This window comes from Oncorhynchus mykiss, unplaced genomic scaffold (genome assembly GCF_057628025.1).
Source record: "Oncorhynchus mykiss isolate SJ-2025 unplaced genomic scaffold, ASM5762802v1 scaffold96, whole genome shotgun sequence".
NCBI lineage: Eukaryota > Metazoa > Chordata > Actinopteri > Salmoniformes > Salmonidae > Oncorhynchus > Oncorhynchus mykiss.
In genome coordinates this window covers 845,428-873,295 of record NW_028322095.1, presented here as the reverse complement: position 1 = coordinate 873,295, position 27,868 = coordinate 845,428, and the positions used below count along the sequence as shown (strand labels likewise).

The window sequence follows — 27,868 nt, the reverse complement described above, 5'->3', positions numbered from 1 at the left end:
ACTCAACCAATTATACAGTTTTCAAGTCGATACATCTTGTATTCCTCAAAAATGTTTGGGGAACATAAATAAACAACTGAGCAAGAGGACAGGTACATTCATGTCTAGTTTGAGAAACGGAAGCCTCACAAGTTCTCAACTGGCAGCTTCATTAAATAGTACCCGCAAAACACCAGTCTCAACGTCAACAGTGAAGAGGAGACTCTGGGATTCTGGCCTTCTAGGCAGAGTTGCAAAGAAAAAGCCATATCTCAGACTGGCCAATAAATATAAAAGATTAAGATGGGCAAAAGAACACAGACACTGGACAGAGGAACTCTGCCTAGAAGGCCAGCCTCCCGGAGTCGCCTCTTCACTGTTGAGACTGGTGTTTTGCGGGTACTATTTAATGAAGCTGAGAATTGAGGACTTGTGAGACATCTGTTTCTCAAACTAGACATTAATGTACTTGTCCTCTTGCTCAGTTGTGCACTGGGGCCTCCCACTCTTCTTTCTATTCTGGTTAGAATCAGTTTGCGCTGTTCTGTGAAGGGAGTAGTACACAGCGTTTTATGAGATCTTCCGTTTCTTGGCAATTTCTCACGGAATAGCCTTCATTTCTCAAAACAAGAATAGACTGATGAGTTTGAGAAGAAAGTTCTTTGTTTCTGGACATTTTGAGCCTGTAATCGAACTCACAAATGCTGAGGCTCCAGATACTCAACTAGTCTAAAGAAGGCCAGTTTTATTGCTTCTTTAATCAGAACAACAGTTTTCAGCTGTGCTAACATAATTGCAAAATTGTTTTCTAATGATCAATTAGCCTTTTAAAATGATAAACTTGGATTAGCTAACACAGGAGTGATGGTTGCTGATAATGGGCCTCTGTACGCCTATGCAGATATTCCATTAAAAATTAGCCATTTACATCTACAATAGTCATTTACAACAGTAACAATGTCTACACTGTATTTCTGATCAATTTGATGTTATTTTAATGGACAACCAAATTGTTTTTTTTTCTAAAACAAGGACATTTCTAAGTGACCTCAAACTTTTGAACAGTGGTGCATGTATATAAAATAGATCATCCCTTTTACTCACCAATTTCGTGGTTTCCATTTGGTAGTTAGTCTTGTCTCATCGCTGCAACTCCAGTACGGACTCGGGAGAGGCGAAGGTTGAGAGCCATGCGTCCTCCGTAACACGACCCAACCAAGCCGCACTGCTTCTTGACACAATGCCCGCTTAACCCGGAAGCCAGCCGCACCAATGTGTCGGAGGAAACACCCGTACATCTGGCGACCGTGTCAGCGTGCATGTGCCCGGTACGCCACAGGAGTCGCTAGAGCGCGATGGGACAAGAACATCCCGGCCGGCCAAACCCTCCCCTAACTCGGACAATGCTGGACCCCATGGGTCTCCAGGTCGCGGCCCGCTGTGACAGAGCCTGGACTCAAACCAGGATCTCTAATGGCACTGCGATGCAGTGCCTTAGACCACAGCGCCACTCTGGAAGCCTTAAAATTATAGTTTTAACAATGTTTTGAGGCTAAAAAGTGTTTGTTCCCTTTGTTTACGAACATTGGAGTAAAACAAGGTTGTATTTTGAGTTCTGATGGGATACGACAATTTAACTAAGCACATGAGGCATTTATAAGTTAGATTCTTCAAGAATAATTGGATACTTATCAAGAATGTACAAGTCAGAAAACGTATGTAGCAGGTGCTGATTACCCCTTTAAACGTACGGTATTTTCGTTATTGGCCAACCTAAAAAATATTTCACCAGAGTTGTTGCAATGTGAATGGGAGTCATCCAGACCACAAAATGTTGAAGTCATGTTGTGATTCAGCTGCTCCCCTCCTTCCCCCATCTCTTCTAGTTTAGAGCATGGCTTGTCCTGTGGACTCCATTACCCAGAGTTCCACTGGTGCTGCAGTCATGACTCAGTGTATCGCTGCTTTACGTCATGGCTTTTCCCCCTTCTAATTTTCAATTTTTCTATACTTAAAAAAAAAAACTTGACTCAGTAGCTTGTTAGAAATGCCAAAGGTCTTCAATGATTGAACTTAGTTTATCTATTGAACAATAATTACATTTTAGGAGTTTGTTTTTCTATCATAGCTTCATTTATTGTTTGCAACAGAAATGCATCAGGTCCTTGAGTTCCTATTGCAGCCAGCTACTGCATGACTACTGCATGTATGTGATTATTGTTGAGACATTGCAGTAGGCGACTGTGAAAAAGGAGCTGATGAATTTTCCCATACTCACTCTCACCTCTGGTGTATTTTGGGTTCTGGCTCTGCTTCCAGGAAGAGAGGCACTAAACAGCTAACCTTTTTAAAGCCTGTTTGCAGCTCAATACATCTGTTCTCATGTAATGCTTGCTGTAATATAATACCTATTAGTGTTTAGGAAGGCTGCTGATACAGAATGACTGTAGACAACATTAGATAACATTTTGTTTTGAAATACAATTCATAAAGTCTCCAAACGTAAACCACCATGATCTTAGGTCTTGGCCCAAATTAAATCCCCAACATGGATCTTGTGAGAGATGGGTCATTTTAGCTGTAAGTCTAAGCTAGTCATTGTTGATATATTGAACATTTTATCTGCAGACAGTGAATGTGTTTTTAAAATGGAGAATGTTCTGGTTCATTCAGGGTGATGGACTAAGACTTGTGTTACAGCTCCCTCTGCTGTTCATATGCAGAACCCATTTGTCAGATTAGAGTAGATATTTTCATCCTGGCCCAGTTCATCAGGATGGAGGAAATACATGCCTCAAAGTTGATCATAATGTGTCATAGGATCCTGTCCTGTTACGTTGACATAGCTAGAGTATGTCGTTAACCAACGCAAACACACTGACACCAAACAACTACCTACTCTACATATCCCATAACCCTCCTCTCTGTCTCTCTCTCCCCCTCTCTCTCTCTCTGTCTCTCCCGTCTCTCCAGGGACCAGCAGCACCAACACAGTGAGTGGTCCAGGAGGCCAGGGTCCAGGAGACCAGGGTTCAGGGGGTCAGAACCAGGGCCAGCCTTCTCCCAACCCCCCTCAACAGGGCCGGAAGGGCACGTTCACCGACGACCTGCACAAGCTGGTTGACAACTGGGCCCGCGACGCCATCAGTCTGTCCCAGGGCAAGAGTCGCTCCAAACAGCAACAGCAACCCTCACAGGGACACAGCTACCAGGTGAGTAAAGACAGACTCATTCTAGTATAGAAACAAAACATTCTCAAAAGGTCTTATTCATCAAAATAATGGGATGCTCAAGCCTTACCAATATAGTCCATGTTTGATTGTGTTGCTTATTTGAAATATAGATTACTGGAAGTGAATGTTATGGGGACGGGAATGTTATGGGAATGTTATGGGGACGGGAATGTTATGGGGACGGGAATGTTATGGGGACGGGAATGTTATGGGGACGGGGATGTTACGGGAATGTTATGGGGACGGGAATGTTATGGGAATGTTATGGGGACGGGAATGTTATGGGAATGTTATGGGGACGGGAATGTTATGGGGACGGGAATGTTATGGGGACGGGAATGTTATGGGGACGGGGATGTTACGGGAATGTTATGGGGACGGGAATGTTATGGGAATGTTATGGGGACGGGAATGTTATGGGGACGGGAATGTTATGGGGACGGGAATGTTATGGGGACGGGAATGTTATGGGAATGTTATGGGGACGGGAATGTTATGGGGACGGGAATGTTGTGGGGACGGGAATGTTATGGGAATGTTATGGGGACGGGAATGTTATGGGGACGGGAATGTTATGGGAATGTTATGGGGACAGGAATGTTATGGGGACGGGAATGTTATGGGGACGGGAATGTTATGGGAATGTTATGGGGACGGGAATGTTATGGGAATGTTATGGGGACAGGAATGTTATGGGGACGGGAATGTTATGGGGACAGGAATGTTATTGGGACGGGAATGTTATGGGGACGGGAATGTTATGGGAATGTTATGGGGACTGGAATGTTATGGGAATGTTATGGGAATGTTATGGGGACGGGAATGTTATGGGGACGGGAATGTTATGGTGTTTGTAAGCTGGAACATGAGTTGTTGATATGGCTCCTGGTCCAACCTCCACGTAGCATAGCTGAGATAGCTCTGGCCATGTAATGTAAGTGGTATGCTAGTATGGATATTGGAGAGCAGCCATGCAGTATCTCACCCTGGTGTCTCTTCTCCCTCTCCAGGCGACCCCGTCCACCAACAAGGGCCGTAAGTTCTCCGCCCCGAGTCAGCTGTGCCCCAGCAACGCCTCTTCCACCCCCGCTACCTCTCTGGGAGGCCGCAAGGGCTCCTTGTGTCCCCCTCCCCAGTACGGCGGGGTCGGGGCATGCTACCCCTCCTCCACTGCACCTTACAGCAGCGCCCAGTGGGTGGGATCCACGGGGTCCACAGGGCCGGGACAGGGTCAGGCCGGTATGTTAGCCTCCTCTCAGCCCCTGGTTGCCTCCTCCTCGCAGTACCCCTCCTCTGCCACTGGGGGGCAGGGCTCCCTGCAGGGCTTCCATCACATCAGCACTTTGCAGAAATCCGTCAGCAACCCTGGAGGCCCCAACCTGAGGACCACGTAGTGGCCATGAGGGGATGTTAGCCATGCCGGGCTGAGAGACTGACAGACTGAGGGAGAGAGACATGAGGAATGAAGGGTGTCTGTGTTACAAGGGGGAGAGGGGCTTGTGTGTTACAAGCGACATCATGGTTGGTGGGACTGTATTGAATGTGAATGAGCTGGCTGTGAAGAAGAGGAGGAGCAGGAGAGAGAAGAGTCAGCTGCTGTGTGAAATGGTGCACCACTCTGCCCTCTTCTGTTTCCTTGAAGGATAACAGGAGAGGGACACACTTCCCCTCTCCCCCCCACCCCGAGGTCAACTGTGGGCCTTGGGGGTCGAAGAAAGACGCAAAACGGGACAAGGAATACCAATGGACACGAGTGCAATGTTAAGTGGCCAAAGAGGGTTAATGTGACAATTACAATGGTAAAATGTGTGTGTGTGGTGATGGGCTTTGTTCCTTCACTGTGACTGGCTTTTACATGTACTCTATAGTAGAGACCAGAGCCTTGTACTGATCTCAGAGAGGAGGGATGGAGGAAAGTAACAGACCAAGGGGGTGTACTTATCGTTGGGGAGCTGCAGTACATAGCTAACCCCCTTTCTCCTCTCACCTATCTGAGCCCCCCCCTGCCTGTTCAGCTCCTCCTGCTGGTAACTGACCTCCAGAACAGAGCTTTATGTGACCGTACAGTACTATACAGCTCCTCCTGCTGGTAACTGACCTCCAGAACAGAGCTTTAAGTGACTGTACAGTACTATACAGCTCCTCCTGCTGGTAACTGACCTCCAGAACAGAGCTTTATGTGACCGTACAGTACTATACAGCTCCTCCTGCTGGTAACTGACCTCCAGAACAGAGCTTTAAGTGACTGTACAGTACTATACAGCTCCTCCTGCTGGTAACTGACCTCCAGAACAGAGCTTTAAGTGACTGTACAGTACTATACAGCTCCTCCTGCTGGTAACTGACCTCCAGAACAGAGCTTTAAGTGACTGTACAGTACTATACAGCTCCTCCTGCTGGTAGCTGACCTCCAGAACAGAGCTTTAAGTGACTGTACAGTACTATACAGCTCCAGTAGAAGTCCATTATGAGTTGTGTAGCATGTTGAGGAGATGTGAGGAAGGTTATGGGGTCAAGGAATGAGTTTGTGAGGCTGAGGTGTGGGACTGGTGCCATGTATGTAGCTGGTCAGGCAGTGTTGACATCCGGAACCACATGTACTGCTATTCCTATATATCATTTAGGATGTTCATTGGTGTGTGTAAGTGGAGAGTCAGTAGAAAAGGCCTGGGGGTTCATACCCTGCTCTACCCCTCCTGTTGCCATGGGATGCAATAAGAACACCGTGATAGAAACCTCCTCCTTAATATAATAATAACACATAAAGTGACCTTCATTAGGAAAACAATCCATGACCAGATTCAGAATGTCATTTTTTTATGATTTTTTTAAGAATTTGGGATTATGATGATTCCATGTTTGATTAGTGTTTTAATTATTTTCCTCTGTCCCCATTGAACTGAGGAGACTCTTCTGTAGCATGATGAAAGGGTTAACGCTAGGGTTGACCCTCCTATCCAGGAACTCTCTCTCAGTATAGGGCCTTTAAAGAAACTACATCTCCCAGTATATAGGGCCTTTAAAGAAACTACAACTCCCCTCTCCATGCTAACCATCTCTTTACATGATTGGAGGGGAGTAGTGTGTGTGAGACCCATCTATCCCAGTCTTAACTTCAGGCTTATAGTTACTCCATTTTAAAATGTGCTGTATCTGGGAGGCTGATGAGATCCCCATCCTGAAGCATAAAGTCTGTACAAGCTGGCTCGTAGTTCCCATCTACATATCCCTAATGAGAGAGCCCCCCTGAACTAACACAGACAGGACTGAAGTAGATTCTCTCAGACTCAACTCAATAGTCTTCTTTTTCACAGGTGGTTTAGCTCTGAGAGGGAATGCAGGGTGAACGGAAGGAGGTATGTCCTGTTGGCTCTCTGTGTCACACATTATATTGTTTTCACGGTTGTGAGGTAGGTTGGTGTTGGTCCTGCATGGACCCAGAGAAGGACAGGTCTCGGTGGGGCAAGGAGAGGACTGGACCTGGGCTGGGCTTGGAGGTAGGGTGGATGGTATGATGGATGAAAAGTAATGCCTTGGATCTCCAGCAACACAACGCCGTCTGTCCTTGAGGGCTTGTGAAGCTTTCAAACCTATGATCTATTAGTAACATAAAGCCTTTTATAATCATGATGTTGACAGCGTTAGGGGCCTCGATCTCTCTCTACTTCTGAGTCTTTTCAATAGTGTGATTGAAAACAAAAATGTACATTATTATTCTATTTAAAAAAACAAGAAATGAAAAAAAGACCAGTGTTCTGTATGGACCTGTATTTACCCATCAGTTTCTGATGTTGAAACACTGTGATTATTATAAATGTTGTTGGACAACATGAGTTTAAGAAGAAAAAAGACAGAAAAATACCAACAAAAAGACAGTTGGAGGAAACGTTATGGTGGATTGGTAATACTTAGGCTGAACAAAATAACAAAATAAAAGGCTAGCTATTTTCCTTATCCAGTACTTATCGAGGTCACTTTAACCTTTCTTCTCTTTCTACTTTCTTTATATTAGATAAATGTGAATGTTAAATGGACTCAATTAACGTACTTGAATAGTAACTTGGGGTTGAGTGCCAAATAACACCCTATCCCTTACACGGTGTTCAACCTTTCACCAGGAGCCGATAAGACCTCGATCAGGGCCCATGGGGCTCTGGTCAAAAGTAGTGCACTATATAGGGGATAAGGTGCGATGTAGGACTTACCCTTGGTCTTTTCCGTGTCCTTTCGCCCCCCCCAGTACTCCAGTGAGAGCTCTGCTAGAGTTTCTAGTGCCTTCCATTATTTATTTTGCTTCTTTTTTTTTGAACAGTTTCTTTGACATGATGGAGTAACGGAAGTGCTGTTGATTTCTGCTACATTGAAGTGCTTTACTGGCTCTGTGGGTACAAAAGTCAAAGGTACACTGGGAAGGGGAGACGGGGGAAGGTGGGCTGTGGGGTTTTTGTTTCTTTGTGCCATTTATTGTTTTAGTATTGGGGTTAAATACATTTTGATTTGGGGGGGCGGAAGACAGACTTAGTCCTAGACTCTGCAGAGAGTAGGACTGGATCTGATGGTGAAGCTTGGACAAACTCTGTATTTGAAACAGACAAAGGAACGCAGACAACACAACAACAGAGTGAGGCTGAACCAGGGTTACCTTAACATTTAAAATAAAGGGTCTGTTAGGAACGGAATGCTTGACTGTTCCGTTTGTTCTAGTGTTCGGGGGACACGTTTCAGATGCTAGAACCATTCATTCAGTATGCAAGAGCTCTCTAGCTAACACTGAGCCTATCATTAGACCCACTACAACAATCAGGCTATCTTTACTGACGGCCTGTCCACGGAGCCTTGAGTGTGTCCGACACCAGGCAGCACGGTATACAAGCCTCGTGTTGGTGGTGAAAGAGAGGGGAGGAAGTGGTAGACGGATAGGAATAGAGAAGAGAAAGTCAGTCAGTGAGAAACGGTATTTGTGAGAATGTCTCAAAAGAGTTAAAACCAGATTGTGGTGTTTTATAGTTTACTAACCAGGCATAATGTGTGTCTACTGTCAGTGGGGCAGTCTTAGGCTGTGTCCCCCAAATGACACCCTATTCCCTATATAGCGCACTACTTTTGACCAGAGCCCTATGGACCCTGGTCAAAAGTAGTGCACTAAATAGAGAATAGGGTACCATTTTGGACGTAGTCTTTACAGTAGTAGTTGTGACTGGGCCCTATGCCATTTAAGGTGGGTAAAGTGAAAGTGGAGTTGAGGTAGAAGCCAGGGCTAGTGGAGGCAGAAGAGGAGAGGTCAGGGGACTCTCTATCTCCAACACATGGCAGTAGTACTGTATGCTGTGCTGCTGGGTTGAGGTAGAAGCCAGGGCTAGTGGAGGCAGAAGAGGAGAGGTCAGGGGACTCTCTATCTCCAACACATGGCAGTAGTACTGTACACTGTGCTGCTGGGTTGAGGTAGAAGCCAGGGCTAGTGGAGGCAGAAGAGGAGAGGTCAGGGGACTCTCTATCTCCAACACATGGCAGTAGTACTGTATGCTGTGCTGCTGGGTTGAGGTAGAAGCCAGGGCTAGTGGAGGCAGAAGAGGAGAGGTCAGGGGACTCTCTATCTCCAACACATGGCAGTAGTACTGTACACTGTGCTGCTGGGTTGAGGTAGAAGCCAGGGCTAGTGGAGGCAGAAGAGGAGAGGTCAGGGGACTCTCTATCTCCAACACATGGCAGTAGTACTGTACACTGTGCTGCTGGGTTGAGGTAGAAGCCAGGGCTAGTGGAGGCAGAAGAGGAGAGGTCAGGGGACTCTCTATCTCCAACACATGGCAGTAGTACTGTACACTGTGCTGCTGGGTTGAGGTAGAAGCCAGGGCTAGTGGAGGCAGAAGAGGAGAGGTCAGGGGACTCTCTATCTCCAACACATGGCAGTAGTACTGTACACTGTGCTGCTGGGTTGAGGTAGAAGCCAGGGCTAGTGGAGGCAGAAGAGGAGAGGTCAGAGGACTCTCTATCTCCAACACATGGCAGTAGTACTGTACACTGTGCTGCTGGGTTGAGGTAGAAGCCAGGGCTAGTGGAGGCAGAAGAGAAGAGGTCAGGGGACTCTCTATCTCCAACACATGGCAGTAGTACTGTACGCTGTGCTGCTGGGTTTGACCAACAAGTGACTTCCTCACCACAAATGCTGGTGGTTCAAGCCCAGCTATTTCATCATCTGCTTAATGCTGCCCCAGTCTCTTTAATGAAACCACCTGTGGCTTTTAGTGCAGGTTTGTAGCTTGTTCTAAAGTAGCAGACAGTCTCACCACTCACAATGCAGACAAATAAATGTTTGGTTCCATCATGATTAGATTTATTTGACATGGATGTTTTAGTTTTTTGGTTGATGTCCTTCTGGTCTTTTTGGAAACCTTACAAAATGTTGTAATGATAGATGAACAGTGTCCGTGTCTTTCTCGTTACCTGACAGTGTTGTAGACAGTAAAACTGGTCCAATCTGTGTACAACTGAATAGTTCATTAAGCCCCATATCCTTTTCAAAGCAACTGTACAAAACCATTACCTGGGGTCAAACATGTTTAAAACCGTAGAAAAGTGATTTTTAATAAACACTCGTCACCTTAACTACTGATTAGCTTACAGGGACTGCTAGATCTATCGCCTTCTGCTTAGCGCTTCAGTCGTCTCTCCTCGCTGTAAACATGTCTGCTACGGGAAATCACTTGAAAACAGATGGTAGATTCTCAATCATTTTGTATTTTCAGAGTGACTATGTTGTATCCTGGATATTTAAAACCGTTAAAAACAGTTGGTTTTCTTTGTAAAACGTTTTGTGGATTGAACTTTTCGTTCTTACTGGAGGCCCTCAGTACAGTACAGTACTTACTGGAGGCCCTCAGTACAGTACAGTACTTACTGGAGGCCCTCAGTACAGTACAGTACTTACTGGAGGCCCTCAGTACAGCAGTACAGTACTTACTGGAGGCCCTCAGTACAGCAGTACAGTACTTACTGGAGGCCCTCAGTACAGCAGTACAGTACTTACTGGAGGCACTCAGTACAGCAGTACAGTACTTACTGGAGGCCCTCAGTACAGCAGTACAGTACTTACTGGAGGCCCTCAGTACAGCAGTACAGTACTTACTGGAGGCCCTCAGTACAGCAGTACAGTACTTACTGGAGGCCCTCAGTACAGCAGTACAGTACTTACTGGAGGCCCTCAGTACAGTACAGTACTTACTGGAGGCCCTCAGTACAGTACAGTACTTACTGGAGGCCCTCAGTACATAGTACAGTACTTACTGGAGGCCCTCAGTACAGTACTTACTGGAGGCCCTCAGTACAGCAGTACAGTACTTACTGGAGGCCCTCAGTACAGCAGTACAGTACTTACTGGAGGCCCTCAGTACAGCAGTACGGTACTTACTGGAGGCCCTCAGTACAGCAGTACGGTACTTACTGGAGGCCCTCAGTACAGCAGTACGGTACTTACTGGTGGCCCTCAGTACAGCAGTACGGTACTTACTGGTGGCCCTCAGTACAGCAGTATAGTACTTACTGGAGGCCCTCAGTACAGTACTTACTGGAGGCCCTCAGTACAGTACTTACTGGAGGCCCTCAGTACAGTACAGTACTTACTGGAGGCCCTCAGTACAGCAGTACAGTACTTACTGGAGGCCCTCAGTACAGCAGTACAGTACTTACTGGAGGCCCTCAGTGCAGTACTTACTGGAGGCCCTCAGTACAGCAGTACAGTACTTACTGGAGGCCCTCAGTACAGTACTTACTGGAGGCCCTCAGTACAGCAGTACAGTACTTACTGGAGGCCCTCAGTACAGTACTTACTGGAGGCCCTCAGTACAGCAGTACAGTACTTACTGGAGGCCCTCAGTACAGCAGTACAGTACTTACTGGAGGCCCTCAGTACAGTACTTACTGGAGGCCCTCAGTACAGCAGTACAGTACTTACTGGAGGCCCTCAGTACAGCAGTACAGTACTTACTGGAGGCCCTCAGTACAGCAGTACAGTACTTACTGGAGGCCCTCAGTACAGCAGTACAGTACTTACTGGAGGCCCTCAGTACAGTACTTACTGGAGGCCCTCAGTACAGCAGTACAGTACTTACTGGAGGCCCTCAGTACAGTACTTACTGGAGGCCCTCAGTACAGCAGTACAGTACTTACTGGAGGCCCTCAGTACAGCAGTACAGTACTTACTGGAGGCCCTCAGTACAGTACTTACTGGAGGCCCTCAGTACAGTACTTACTGGAGGCCCTCAGTACAGCAGTACAGTACTTACTGGAGGCCCTCAGTACAGCAGTACAGTACTTACTGGAGGCCCTCAGTACAGTACTTACTGGAGGCCCTCAGTACAGTACTTACTGGAGGCCCTCAGTACAGTACTTACTGGAGGCCCTCAGTACAGTACAGTACTTACTGGAGGCCCTCAGTACAGTACTTACTGGAGGCCCTCAGTACAGTACAGTACTTACTGGAGGCCCTCAGTACAGTACTTACTGGAGGCCCTCAGTACTTAGCGAGTTTGGTTGAAGCTGTGAACGTGACAAAAAATACTATTTTCTTAGTTCTTTTGTTGATGATGGATACTTTTGAAAAACAAATAAGACCTTTACAATGCCACTGCCTCAGTGCCATTACCATGCAGTAATGACTTTAGCTACATGAAAATCTGCTCTATCTAAAGAATACGGAGCAATATTTACAATGTTTACTTCCTCTTAACTAAGTGTCATACTGTATGATACAGTGGCTGCAATGCATAACATGCAATGGTGAACAGGTTATGGTGAGGTTACAGTAGTGAACAGGTTATGGTGAGGTTACAGTAGTGAACAGGTTATGGTGAGGTTACAGTAGTGAACAGGTTATGGTGAGGTTACAGTAGTGAACAGGTTATGGTGAGGTTACAGTAGTGAACAGGTTATGGTGAGGTTACAGTAGTGAACAGGTTATGGTGAGGTTACAGTAGTGAACAGGTTATGGTGAGGTTACAGTAGTGAACAGGTTATGGTGAGGTTACAGTAGTGAACAGGTTATGGTGAGGTTACAGTAGTGAACAGGTTATGGTGAGGTTACAGTAGTGAACAGGTTATGGTGAGGTTACAGTAGTGAACAGGTTATGGTGAGGTTACAGTAGTGAACAGGTTATGGTGAGGTTACAGTAGTGAACAGGTTATGGTGAGGTTACAGTGGTGAAACTGAAGACCTCCTCTGATGAACATATTTACAGTAGCTCTGGTCCAGCTCTGTGCTCCAACGATCGTCGTCGTGAGAGAGTAGCCCGAACCACGCCCTGGACCAGAGCTACATTTACATAGTTACAGAGGAGGGAAGTTACTGAATTTACAAAGCGTAATAATATAAATTTTTACCATCCATTCAGAATCCCGACCGATTCTGGTACTTCTCCTGTTCTGTTCCTTGTTACTGTTACGTTACGCCTCCTCCTTCACCTTTCTGTAACTGATATATGTCCTGCAAAGTGCACATAAAATGTTGGAATGTCATTCAATTCAGCGTTGTTCTGACTGACACAGAAGTGGTTGAATAAAGAGCATGCTTGTTTCTCTAGCTACCATCTGGCATGTTACCTTTTCATCACAGCTTATTATACTGTAAAGTTATGACCACAAAACAACTCCAAACGTGTACACAGCGCCACCCTCACAAAAACAAAACAATTCAAGTTGATTTAAAGTGTTTTGTTCTACTTATCAGAATTTTTTGTTGTTGTTTTTTTGCAATTTTATGTCTCAAGAAACATCTAGTGACTTAATTGAATGGTTTTTCCTCGTGCTGTTTAACATTGTACAAAAAATGTTTTAGAATAATAGTGAAATGGAAAACCAAACGGAACCTGTTCATTGGCAGCGTTTAACTGTTCTGCATTGAGTAGAGGCTGTTCAATCTTCACATAAAACTACGCTTTGCGCTCCAATAAAATATATTTGTTACTTTATTTGTAAACTTAATAAATAAAAGTAATTTAAATTAATCAAGTTATTGGTCCTTTAATCTTGTCCTAAATGTTTTTTATTTTTTTTATCCACATGTTTTAGTACCATCCACTACCACATGGGGGCAGTATATGACATATACTGTACTGTGCACTCGGAAAGTATTCAGACCCCTTGACTTTTAACACATTTTGTTACGTTTACAGACTTATTCTAAAATGGATTAAATAAATACAAAATCATCATCAATCTACACACAATACCCCATAATGACATCACAATACCCCATAATGACATCACAATACCCCATAATGACATCACAATACCCCATAATGACATCACAATACCCCATAATGACATCACAATACCCCATAATGACATCACAATACCCCATAATGACATCACAATACCCCATAATGACATCACAATACCCCATAATGACATCACAATACCCCATAATGACATCACAATACCCCATAATGACATCACAATACCCCATAATGACAAAGCCAAAACAGATTTGACATTTTTGCAGATTTATAAAATATAAGTATTCAGACCCTTTGCTATTATCTATCCATAGTCACTTTAATAACTCTACCTACATGTATATATTACCTCGACACCGGTGCCCCCGCACATTGACTTTGTACCGGTACAACAAACGTGTGTATATATATATATATATATATGTATATATGTATACACAGCTCGCATTGATGTCCCATCCTGGATGAGCTGCACTACCTGAGCCACTTGTGTGGGTTGTGGACTCTCATGCTACCACTAGTGAAAGCACCGCCAGCATTCAAAAGTGACCAAAATCTGTGGTCACCACCTGCAGAACCACTCCTTTATTGGGGGTGTCTTGCTAATTGCCTATAATTTCCACCTGTTGTCTATTCCATTTGCACAACAGCATGTGAAATGTATTGTCATTCAGTGTTGCTTCCTAAGTGGACAGTTTGATTTCACAGAAGTGTGATTGACTTGGAGTTACATTGTGTTGTTTAAGTGTTCCCTTTATTTTTTTGAGCGGTGTATATAAACTCAGCAAAAAAAGAAACGTCCCTTTTTCAGGACCCTGACTTTCAATGATAATTCGTAAAAATCCAAGTAACTAAACAGATCTTTATTGTAAAGGGTTTAAACACTGTTTCCCATGCTTGTTCAATGAACCATAAACAATTAATGAACATGCACCATTAGGACACGAACAGCTTACGGACGGTAGGCAATTAAGGTCACAGTTATGAAAAATTAGGACACTAAAGAGGCCTTTCTACTGACTCTACTGAAAAACACCAAAAGAAAGATGCTCAGGGTCCCTGCTCATCTGCGTGAATGCCTAAGACAGCGCTACAGGGCGGACAGCTGATCGTCCTCTCAATGTCAGACCACGTTTAACAACACCTGCACAGGATCGGTACTGCCGAACATCACACCTGCGGGACAGGTACAGGATGGCAACAACAACTGCCCGAGTTACACCAGGAACGCACAATCCCTCCATCAGTGCTCAGACTGTCCGCAATAGGCTGGACTGAGGGCTTGTAGGCCTGTTGTAAGGCAGGTCCTCACCAAACATCACCGGCAACAACGTCGCCTATGGGCACAAACCGTCACTGTACCAGACAGGACTGGCAAAAAGTGCTCTTCACTGACGAGTCACGGTTTTGTCTCACCAGGGGTGATGGTCGGATTCGCATTTATCGTTGAAGGAATGAGTGTTACACCGAGGCCTGTACTCTGGAGCGGGATCGATTTGGATGTGGAGGGTCCGTCATGGTCTGGGGCAGTGTGTCACAGCATCATCGGACTGAGCTTGTTGTCATTGCAGGCAATCTCAACACTGTGCGTTACAGGGAAGACATCCTCCTCCCTCATGTGGTACCCTTCCTGCAGGCTCATCCTGACATGACCCTCCAGCATGACAATGCCACCAGCCATACTGCTCGTTCTGTTTGTGATTTCCTGCAAGACAGGAATGTCAGTGTTCTGCCATGACCAGCGTAGAGCCCAGATCTCAATCCCATTGAGCACATCTGGGACCTGTTGGATCGGAGGGTGAGGGCTAGGAGCCTTGGTGGAAGAGTGGGGTAACATCTCACAGCAAGAACTGGCAAATCAGCAGCTAGTGGCCACAACAGATACTGACTGTTACTTTTCATTTTGACCCCCCCACCCTTTGTTTAGGGACACATTATTCCATTTCTGTTAGTCACATGTCTGTGGAACTTGTTCAGTTTATGTCTGTTGTTGAATCTAACTAATATTTACACATTAAGTTTGCTGAAGATAAACGCAGTTGACAGTGAGAGCATGTTTATTTGTTGAGTTTATATACAGTTGAAGTTGTAAGTTTACATCCACTTAGGTTGGAGATTAAAACTCGTTTTTCAACCACTCCACAAATTTCTTGTTAACAAACTATAGTTTTGGCAAGTTGGTTAGGACATCTACTTTGTGCATGACACAAATGTTCCAACTATTGTTTACAGACATATTATTTCACTTATAATTCACTGTATCACAATTCCAGTGGGTCAGAAGTGTAAGTTGACTGGTGCCTTTAAACAGCTTGGAAAATTATGTCATGGCTTTAGAAGCTTCTCATAGGCTAATTGACTTCATTTGAGTCAATTGGAGGTGTACCTGTGGATGTATTTCTAGGCCTACCTTCAAACTCAGTGCCTCTTTGCTTGACATCATGGGAAAATCAAAATAATCAGCCAAGCCCTCAGAAAAAAAATTGTAGACCTCCACAAATTTGGTTCATTTGGAGCAATTTCCAAATGCTTGAAGGTACCACGTTCATCTGTACAAACAATAGTACGCAAGTATAAACACCATGGGACCACGCAGCCATCATACCGCTCAGGAAGGAGACGTGTTCTGTCTCCTAGAGATGAACGTACTTTGGTGAGAAAAGTGCAAATCAATCCCAGAACAACAGCAAAGGACCTTGTGAAGATGCTGGAGGAAACAGGTACAAAAGTATCTATATCCACATTAAAACGAGTCCTATATCGACATAACCTGAAAGGCCGTTCTGCAAGGAAGGAGCCACTGCTCCAAAACCACCGTAAAAAAGCCAGAATACGGTTTGCAACTGCACATGGGGACAAAGATCGTACTTTTTGCAGAAATGTTCTCTGGTCTGATGAAACAAAAATAGAACTGTTTGACCATGATGACCATCGTTATGTTTGGAGGAAAAACGGGGAGGCTTTTAAGCCGAAGAACACCATCCCAACCATGAAGCACGGGGGTGGCAGCATCATGTTGTGGGGGTGCTTTGCTGCAGGAGGGACTGGTGCACTTCACAAAATAGATGTCATTATGAGGAAGGACAATTGTGTGGAGATATTAAAGCAACATCTCAAGACATCAGTTAAATCTTGGTCGCAAATGGGTCTTCCAAATGGACAATGACCCCAAGTATACTTCCAAAGTTGTGGCAAAATGGCTTAAGGACAACAAAGTCAAGGTATTGGAGTGGCCATCACAAAGCCCTGACCTCAATCCTATAGAAAATGTGTGGGCAGAACTGAAAAGGTGTGTGTGAGCAAGTTGACCTACAAAAATGACTCAGTTACACCAGCTCTGTCAGGAGGACAGAGGGCCAAAATTCACCAATTCGTTGGAAGCTTGTGGAAGGCTACCCGAAACGTGTGACCCAAGTTAAACATTTTAAAGGCAATGCTAACAAATACTAATTGAGTGTATGTATACTTCTGACCCACTGGGAATGTGATAAAATAATTAAAAGCTGAAATAAATCATTCTCTCTACTATTGTTCTGACATTTCACGTTCTTAAAATAAAGTGGTGATCCTAACTGACCTGAAGTCAGGGAATTTTTACTAGGATTAAATGTCAGGAAATGTGATAAACTGAGTTAGCTAAGGTGTATGTAAATGTCCGACTCATAACTGATTTGGGATCAGTTCTGCTGTTTAGATCACAATATATAAAAATATATCTGATCGTGTTACAGGTTGCACAATACATTATTATAGACAGACTGAATGACTTACGCTTGTGACTGAGAGCCAATTGGGAGGCAGGCTGGTGGGACACTGGGAAAACTAGTGTTTGTCAGTCGTCATGGATTCTGTGGAAAGAATGAAGTGGATGGGAAGCGGGGAAGGAAAAAGGGAATTACTTTTAGGAACAATATTCCACAACAGAGCTGCACTACCCTGATATAAATCACAGAGGAATAAGGCTCCCTCCCGAGTGGCACACCATTCTCTATGTAGTGCACTGCTTTTAACCAGGGCCCTGTGCAAAAGTAGTGCCCTATGTAGGTAAAATAATAGTAAAATAATTAGTGATTGTATGAAATCAGGGCGGCCATCTTGTTAACGGTACCTCCTTATCTGATGAAAATGAAAAATGTATTTCCTTAATTTATTTTCTTATCCAGAAATGTCCTCCAAGAACACTCAGTTTGTGCCTTGCGTTCCTGTGTGTGTGGTGTATTGGTGTGGTGTGTGTGTGTTCCTGTGTGTGTGTGTGTGCGTGTGTGTGTGTGTGCCGCCTCAGCTCAACAGATTGACACAGTCAAGTCTGTCGCATGTTGGCTGAAGTAGGCAATGTGCATTCCTCTGATTCTCTTGTATTTGTGCTGAGTAGATGTTCCCCAGCCCCCCCCCCCCCCCCCCCCCACCATAGGAAAGTGGAACTTGGCAGTCCTCCCCCTGTTTCATGACATACAGTATTTGCCCCTCGCTGTGCTTTTGTTGCCAAATTATGAACCCTGTTGGGCTGGACTGAGATCCTGTAGAGGCTGGCACCCTCATCACACCAGATAGGTGCAGTGAAATGTGTTGTTTTACAGGGTCAGCCATAGTAGTATGGTACCCCTGGAGCAAATTAGGGTTAAGTGCTTTGCTCAAGGGCACATTGGCAGATTTGTTTACCTTGTCGGCTCGGGTATTCAAACCTTTTCCGTTACTTGCCAAACTCTATCCGCTAGGCTACCTGCCCCCAAGGGTAGGAGTGCTGTTCTGGGATCAGGTCCCCCCCCCCCCCGTTCATATAATCATATTCACTAGGATCTAGAACACATCCTGGATCAGCACTCTGAGATGTTGAGTCCCTCATCAGTCCATCCCCGAGGAAAGAGCCAACCTGTGGTGGAAAAAGCTCACTGAGAATCATCCGGTAGATCGTCACTGAGAATCATCCGGTAGACCGTCACTGAGAATCATCCGGTAGACCGTCACTGAGAATCATCCGGTAGACTGTCACTGAGAATCATCCGGTAGACCGTCACTGAGAATCATCCGGTAGACCGTCCAGTTAACTGACGGAAATGTAACATGTTGACTAATTCATGTTCTCTCCTTCAATCTCTAGAGGTTTGTTACAGCTGGTGGGATGATACAGGGTGCTCCTCTAGGTTTTAATCTGCCATTAGAACCTTAGGCGTCAGTCTATATAAAGGCCTTTCAACGAGATCTTCCTGTTTCATGATATTTGCACGGGAAGGTTATCCCAGTGAGAGTTTTATTATGGACAAACTCACTGCCCTCATTCTGGGTGAAGAGGAGGGCTTTCTTTCCTCTCGTGAGGCTTGGGAGATGGTACGGGGCAAGCCGAGCTCCTCTGACCCCTGTATGAAGAACCATTGCACAAATATAGGCTAGACTAGATTGTACTCAAAAGTCCATTTGAGGAATTGAGGAAATGTTCTAGCCATCTCTTAAAAATAAATAGCTGTCAAAGTAAATTATCATTAATCTAGAGACGAGAAATGACCCTGCTTCAAAACAGTAGCCCAACAGTAGGGTGTCAAATCAAAAACACATTTTTACCAATACTGTAGATCAATATGTTAATTGTGTAGATACTTCTCTAAGAAAACCTATGGTCCAAACCTCATGTCTCTATCATAATCTGCTCAGAAGATATTGGAGTTTTTACCGTTGTAGGATGATGGCCAGAATTAGGGTGACTAAATCAATGGAGGCCAGATGAAAAAGTTGTCAAAAAAAACAGGAAAATTGCGTCTGGTCAGCAAGGCTGGATTCTGTGTGAGAATGAAAGGCAACTGGCAACCTGACAGGATCCCTTTCCTGTTGGTCTCGTCTTCTTTCTACTCCAACCTGACAGGATCCCGTTGCTCTCGTCTTCTTTCTACTCCAACCTGACAGGATCCCGTTGCTCTCGTCTTCTTTCTACTCCAACCTGACAGGATCCTGTTGCTCTCGTCTTCTTTCTACTCCAACCTGACAGGATCCCGTTGCTCTCGTCATCTTTCTACTCCAACCTGACAGGATCCCTTTCCTGTTGGTCTCGTCATCTTTCTACTCAAACCTGACAGGATCCTGTTGGTCTCGTCTTCTTTCTACTCCAACCTGACAGGATCCCGTTGCTCTCGTCTTCGTTCTACTCCAACCTGACAGGATCCCGTTGCTCTCGTCTTCGTTCTACTCCAACCTGACAGGATCCCGTTGCTCTCGTCTTCTTTCTACTCGAACCCGAAGGACATAAATCAATATTAGAGGTGAGATGGATATATGTATTTTTGTATTTCCATATTTTTAATAAGCTTTTTCATATTAATTTGACATTTCTGTTCTTCCTTTTTACACCAAAACAAGTGTATCCCTGTGAAAGGTCAACGGAGCACTGAACATGTACCTGTTACCCAGCTGTTTATTGTCAGAGCTTTTTACATGGCATTCTGCTGGTGTCGTGCTCATTTAGCTTTCTGCCACCACGGAAACGACTCTGTCAACAGAGCTCTGTGTTTATTATGGGATGTATTAGGTTAGGAGAAACCTGCACCACTCTGTCAACAGAGCTCTGTGTTTATTATGGGATGTATTAGGTTAGGAGAAACCTGCACCACTCTGTCAACAGAGCTCTGTGTTTATTATGGGATGTATTAGGTTTACGAACTCTGACTTTTGGGCTATAAAGGGAAAGGTAATGTTAATGAGATGTTAATGAGATGTTAATGAGATGTTAGAGAAAGACCCCAATGAACTATTCAGAACATGAATAATGATATTTGTCTTGGTAAAATGTATCTTATAATAACTTAAGGAAGTGAAATGTAATCACCAAAGCACCGTACAAACAGGGACTTTGTGTGGGCTCTCTGTCTCTCTCTCTGTCTCTGTTCGTGTACAATTAGCTGTGTTAAATCGGGGTGCTCTTTTCACTGACAGGCTGAGTGGCCTGTCTTCTCTCTGCTGAGGAGACAGAGAGCTGATCAGGTAAACAACAGCCCACACAACCACGTCCTGTTGTCATGGGAACCTCCTACTAATCTGACCTTGTACAATACAGTGCTGTGACAATAGTAGTGGCTAGTTCATCACCGTTGTATTCTGATGCTAAGCCCGTTGCTTACTTTTAACAGCTGTAAACAGTCTATTCATAACACCCACATAAACATGAACTCTCACGACTGGAAATGTTAGGCGATGATTTGGGGGTTGTTTTTGAGAGTAAAAATGAGTCACTACAAGCGTTCTACCTTACTTCAACACTCCCTGTGGAGACCTACTGTTCCCCTGTCTGTCACCCCCTCCCCCTCCCTGTCACCCCCCCCCCCCCTCCCTGTGGAGACCTACTGTTCCCCTGTCTGTCACCCCCTCCCCCTCCCTGTGGAGACCTACTGTTCCTCTGTCTGTCACCCCCTCCCTGTGGAGACCTACTGTTCCTCTCTCTGTCACCCCACCCCCCTCCCTGTGGAGACCTACTGTTCTGTTCCCCCTCTCTGTCACCCCATCCCCCCCTCGGTCACCCCATCCCCCCCTCGGTCACCCCATCCCCCCCTCGGTCACCCCATCCCCCCCTCGGTCACCCCATCCCCCTCTCTGTCACCCCATCCCCCTCTCTGTCACCCCACCCCCCTCCCTGTAGAGACCTACTGTTCCCCCTCTCTGTCACTCCACCCCCCTCTCTGTCACTCCATCCCCCTCTTCTCTCTGTCACTCCATCCCCCTCTCGGTCACCCCATCCCCCTCTCGGTCACTCCATCCCCTCTTCTCTCTGATACTCCATCCCCTCCTCTTCCAAGCTTCTATTGGATCCTCCCTACATGCTCCTGGGCCAAACTGACAGGGCTGCCCTCTCACCCTGCCTGCTGATAAATGGACGTGCTGTGAGATCACAGCTACCACTCACACACTCCCTGCCAGCCTCCGACTAACCCTCTGAACTCTTTCTCACGCTTCTCCAATCCCACCATGAAGCTCGTCTTTTGAAAGAGGATCTCCTGGAACGGAATCAGCACACCATGTGTTGTTGCCTCTGAACAAAGGAACATGGTTTTGGAAGAAACAAGGGGGGCAATTAGAAGTTGGAGCAGAGGGCTCCCTTCGTCAAAGCCCTCGGTTAGACATTGTGGTCTGTGAAAATATGCAAAACTCTCTCTCTCTCTCTCTCACTGGTAGAGGAAGGTGATTGGATTTAGTTAAGCAGCCAGTTCAAAGCCAGTTGAAAACCAGTGTGAGGCTGTGGGAAAGTGGTTTGTGGGAGAGAGAGTTTAGCTAAGGACAACATGAGACGGAGACAACTGTCCACACGACTTTAGTCACTGTTAAGAACACACACACACACACACACACACACACACACACACTCTTTTCTCTCTCGCTCTCACACACTCGCTCACACACACACTCTGACACACTGAGATTGTGTGTTTTATAGCCCATGAAGACACACGTATGATTTTCCTCTCACTAGGGGACTAAGGAAACTTTGGTCAAGGTGACACCCCCAGGGTCAACCTCTCTCCAGCCACTGTCCTCACCTGTTCATTCTGCCCCAGTAGCAGTGAAGGTTATCAGGCAGAAAGAGGCTGTTACTGACCCTGCTGTGGATGGGGGTTGTTTAGGTTTGTTTTGTATACAGAGAAAAGTCAGTCACCCTAACAGAGGACACTGTCCCATACGCCTGCTGATGGACTAGAGATTAGACTGGGAATCTGCCTTTACCATCTCACTAAGTTACACCATCTCTAGAAGCCTTACCATCTCTCTAAACTACACCATCTCTCTAAGTTACACCATCTCTCTAAGTTACACCATCTCTAGAAGCCTTACCATCTCACTAAACTACACCATCTCACTAAGTTACACCATCTCTCTAAGTTACACCATCTCTAGAAGCCTTACCATCTCACTAAACTACACCATCTCACTAAGTTACACCATCTCTCTAAGTTACACCATCTCTAGAAGCCTTACCATCTCACTAAACTACACCATCTCTCTAAGTCTTTACCATCTCTAAACTACACCATCTCTCTAAACTACACCATCTCTCTAAGTTACACCATCTCTCTAAGCCTTTACCATCTCTCTAAGTTACACCATCTCTCTAAGTTACACCATCTCTCTAAGTTACACCATCTCTCTAAGCCTTTACCATCTCTATAAGTTACACCATCTCTCTAAGCCTTTACCATCTCTATAAGTTACACCCTCTCTCTAAACTACACCATCTCTCTAAGCCTTTACCATCTCTCTAAGCCTTTACCATCTCTCTAAGTTACACCATCTCTCTAAGTTACACCATCTCTCTAAGTTACACCATCTCTATGCCTTTACCATCTCTCTAAGCCTTTACCATCTCTCTAAGCCTTTACCATCTCTCTAAGTTACACCATCTCTCTAAGCTTGCTGTGCGTACATCTCTCTCTCTTACACACACACACACACACACACACTGAACTAATGATAGAGCATCCAGGACCAGGGTTTCCTGCCCATGATCTAATGATAGAACATCCAGGACCAGGGCTTCCTATCCCTGATCTAATGATAGAACATCCAGGACCAGGGCTTCCTATCCCTGATCTAATGATAGAGCATCCAGGACCAGGGTTTCCTATCCCTGATCTAATGATAGAGCATCCAGGACCAGGGTTTCCTATCCCTGATCTAATGATAGAGCATCCAGGACCAGGGTTTCATTTCCCTGATCTAATGATAGAGCATCCAGGACCAGGGTTTCCTATCCCTGATCTAATGATAGAGCATCCAGGACCAGGGTTTCCTATCCCTGATCTAATGATAGAACATCCAGGACCAGGGTCTCCTATCCCTGATCTAATGATAGAGCATCCAGGACCAGGGTCTCCTATCCCGATCAAATGATAGAGCACTATGGTCACCCTGTTAGGTGGAACATTTCTCTGGTACTTCATCAACTGACATAGGATCTTCCCTTACACTGTGGTTAACAGGCTCTATAGCAGTAATCTACCAACCCCACTGTGGTTAACAGGCTCTATAGCAGTAATCTACCAACCTCACTGTGTTTAACAGGCTCTATAGCAGTAATCTACCAACCCCACTGTGTTTAACTGGCCCTATAGCAGTATTATACCAACCCCACTGTGTTTAACTGGCTCTATAGCAGTAATCTACCAACCCCACTGTGTTTAACTGGCCCTATAGCAGTATTATACCAACCCCACTGTGTTTAACAGGCTCTATAGCAGTAATCTACCAACCCCACTGTGTTTAACTGGCTCTATAGCAGTAATCTACCAACCCCACTGTGTTTAACAGGCTCTATAGCAGTAATCTACCAACCCCACTGTGGTTAACAGGCTCTATAGCAGCATCTGAATAAAAACTGTGAAAGAACTAATTGTCATTTAGTGAGGGAGAGCGGGCAGGAGGAGAGCTAACAGAGCCAGCTGAACCATGGCCAGAGGAGTGACGCACACACACAGGTATGCAGGTCTAGACTCACAGACATTTTGCATCTATGGTGGCACTGTGGCAGGTGTGTTAGTGATTAACCTGTAAGTCACTGTGGCTCTGTGAGACAGGAAACAGAGGAATCCCAGAGAGAGTGAACTCCCTGACTTCTTTTCATCCAGTAGGTATATAGTTGAACGTCTGAGGATAGGATGGGTGAGAAACTCAAATGTTACCTCAGTGCATATAGCTAGAATTCCTTGAAAGAACACATAGTTAGAATCCCCTCAGACAGAATAGAGTTAGCATTCCCCTCGGAGAGAATGGAGTTGGCATTCCCCTCGGAGAGAATGGAGTTGGCATTCCCCTCGGAGAGAATGGAGTTGGCATTCCCCTCGGAGAGAATAGAGTTGGCATTCCCCTCGGAGAGAATGGAGTTGGCATTCCCCTCGGAGAGAAGGGAGTTGGCATTCCCCTCGGAGAGAATAGAGTTGGCATTCCCCTCGGAGAGAATGGAGTTGGCATTCCCCTCGGAGAGAATGGAGTTGGCATTCCCCTCTGAGAGAATGGAGTTGGCATTCCCCTCTGAGAGAATGGAGTTGGCATTCCCCTCTGAGAGAATGGAGTTGGCATTCCCCTCTGAGAGAATGGAGTTGGCATTCCCCTCGGAGAGAATGGAGTTGGCATTCCCCTCGGAGAGAATGGAGTTGGCGTTCCCCTCGGAGAGAATGGAGTTGGCGTTCCCCTCGGAGAGAATGGAATTGGAATGGGAATGCCTCAGTGGTGCACTATAAAGGGAATAGGGTGCCATTTTGGAATGCAAATCTATGAGCTTCATGTACTGTATCTCTATGGGCTACAAAGACCCTGTTCCCTACAGGAGCCAGCCAGGGAGGCTCATATTATATCACACAGAAGGAGCAGGCAGTGTGGACTCTGCCCTACTTGTAGTAGAAGATTGGACACACACACTGAACATGGGGTATGCAGAGCAGTAGGGGAGGAAAATGAAACCTATGGGGCCAGAATGAAATGAAAAAACCTCTCTACACAAGTGCGCACACACAAACACACACACACACACACACACACACACACTGCTTCGTTCACGCATCAGAAACTGGAGGTGAGCCAGACTGCAGCAGGTACTGTACAGGTACGGGTGCATTCAGAACGTATTCAGAACCCTTGACTTGTTCCACAGTTTGTTACGTTACAGCCTTATTCTAAAACAAAACTTTAAACACACATACAGTATAACAAAAAATAAGTTTTGACTAAAAACAGCTGGCCTAATAACAATTACATTCTTCTATGATATATACATCGATCAAGGGTTAAAACTCCCACCAACGAAACTAGAGAGAATTCCAGGACCACGGAGCTAAGTAACTAAAACTATTTCTACCACGACCCGTTCTAATTTTTGGTACTGTTCGAAGCGAATGGGACCGTAATTTATATTTATTTACCGACCTGACATACCTAGTATGGCCTTATAAATCAGTGTATACCAGTGTTTAAGCCTACGCAAGGTCAATGACTACGAGTCAACAGCGCTGTAGAGATCACAATGATGTGTTAGACGTTTTTGATTGGTAATGAACCTGAGGGCTGCATGATACACTGAATCAAGTGCTCTCAGGGTAGTGGTTGAGGCCTGCATATATACATCTGCCAGTTTATCATGAACCCACACACCCAAATATTTGTACACTTTAACTTGCTCTATAGTATGTCCAGTCGATGTAGCAATGACATGATTTGTAACATGCCTGGCATTTGTAAATACCATGTATTTTGTTTTACCCGAATTTAGAACCAGCTTTAAATCATACAGATTCTGTTGTATGATGTTAAATGCTCTTTGGGCATTTTCAAAAGCTAAAGATAAACTACTACCACTTGAATAAAGAACAGTATCATCTGCATAAAAATTAACATGTGCTCTTTCAATAAGATCCCCAATGTTGTTGATATACAAAATGAACAACAGTGGGCCCAAAATAGAACCTTGCGGAACACCTCTATGGACTCGGATTTACAACCATCCGCCATTACACATTGTGTACGATTTGAAAGGTAATTTATAAACCAATCTAGAGCATGACCAGTAATTCCACAACATTTTAACCTTTGCACTAACACAGCATGGCCCACGGTGTCAAAAGCCTTCGACAAATCAATAAAGATAGACACCATAACCGTAACTTCTTATCAAGAGCACAGTGGATGTAATTTAAACTTTTCAATGTTGCTGAAACAGTGCTGTGGCCAGACCTAAAGCCTGACTGCATTCCATTTAAGATGTTGTTTTCTTGCAAGTAGACCTTTAGCTGCCTATTAACTAAGGACTCCAGTACTTTTGACAGTACAGACTATTTTGATATGGGTTGATAGTTGTCAAGTAGCGAAGGATCTCCACCTTTCAGGAGAGGCAGTACAAAGCAGATTTCCATAACTTGGGGATTTCCTTAACATCAAGTGTGAGGTTAAAAATACATGTTAAGGGGGAGCAATGATGTCTGCAGCTAGGTGTAGGAGGTGGGGATCGAGTTCATCAGGGCCAGGGGATTCCATCAATTTCTTTCAGGGTTTTACACACTTCTGAAATGGAGAAGGATGAAAAGGAGAACCTGGTGAAGGAGTGCACAGGGGTTGCAGGTAAATTCATAGGGGGCTCAATTATACCTTTGCCCTTTTCAAATAAACTGCCTGCATCTAAAAAAAAATGCTAATTCAAGGCTTTCAGAATGGAGGTTATCTCAGTTACAATCTGTATGTCGAACAACAATTGTTTGGGAAGCTGTGTATCTTTTTTGAACTCCAAACCCTTCACAACTTGCCCAAATTTGGATGGATTTTTTTAAATGATGTGAAGTAGATTTCAGGTAGTGGTCTGCTTTTACGGAATTTACGGATCATAGCCACACCCATATTTTGAAGATATTTCAAAGCCGTCCAATCATCTGCCAAACCAGTCCCTCTTGCTTGAGCCCACATAGCATTTCGTTCCCTTATGATTTTTGTAAGTTCCTCAGTAAACCAAGGGTTCTCTCTGCCCTAAATCCTGTGTTTTTCAAAAGGGGCCTATTGCACACATCCTGGAATGCGTTGTGGAAGTAATAAAAGCCTAGTTCAACATCAGGGATTAATTCTATTCCATTCAATGCTAGATACATCATGTAAAAAAAACTGGAATATCAAACCCCTTCCAGTTTCTTTTCGTAATGACACGTGGAGATTTCTTAGGAATTTTACCATCTCTCACACTGGAAATAGCACGGTGATCACTTATGTAATTTGCAAAAATACCAGAAGCATTAAAATGATGAGGAGTTTTGGTTAAGATCAAATCAATCAAAGAGGATTTGAGGATATTTTATTCAACCTCGTTACACTGTTGAAAATCTGAGTGAGATTATAGGTATTGCATAGAAGTTTGAGTTTTTGAGTCCTGAGCACGCATGAGCAGGTTTTCATCAAGGATCTCTCTGTACTTTGCTCTGTTCATCTTTCCCTCGATCCAGACTAGTCTCCCAGTCCCTGCCGCTGAAAAACATCCCCACAGCATGATGCTGCCACCACCATGCTTCACCGTAGGGATGGTGCCAGGATTCCTGCAGACATAACGCCTGGCATTCAGGCGAAAGAGTTCAATCTTGGTTTCATCAGACCAGAGAATCTTGTTTCTCTACCATAAAGACCTGATTGGTGGAGTGCTGCAGAGTTGGTTGTCCTTCTGGAAGGTTCTCCCATCTCCACAGAGGAACTCTGGAGCTCTGTCAGAGTGACCAAGGCCCTTCTCCCCCGATTGCTCAGTTTGGCCCGGTGGCCAGCTCTAGGAAGAGTCTTGTGTGTAGATTGATGAGGATTTTTACATTTTCTAAATCCATTTTAGAATAAGGCTGTAACGTAACTAAATGTGGAAAAAGTCAAGTGGTCTGAATACTTTCCGAATGCACTGTATGTATGACAGTCTAATGACAGGCGTGTATGGCAGTCTAATGACAGGTG

General features: G+C 44.9%; 1 protein-coding gene across 1 annotated transcript in view; it reads left to right on the top strand.

Moving 5' to 3' along the window:
• LOC110490803 (serine/threonine-protein kinase WNK1) overlaps positions 1-5,239 on the top strand; it is a 174,097-nt gene extending 168,858 nt beyond the window's left edge. Inside the window, exons 30-31 of the mRNA XM_090228663.1 lie at positions 2,953-3,191; positions 4,223-5,239. Coding sequence (XP_090084789.1) covers positions 2,953-3,191; positions 4,223-4,606 — 623 coding nt within the window. The 3' untranslated portion in view covers positions 4,607-5,239. The remainder of the gene's footprint in view (positions 1-2,952; positions 3,192-4,222) is intronic.
• Positions 5,240-27,868: the final 22,629 nt, after the last annotated feature.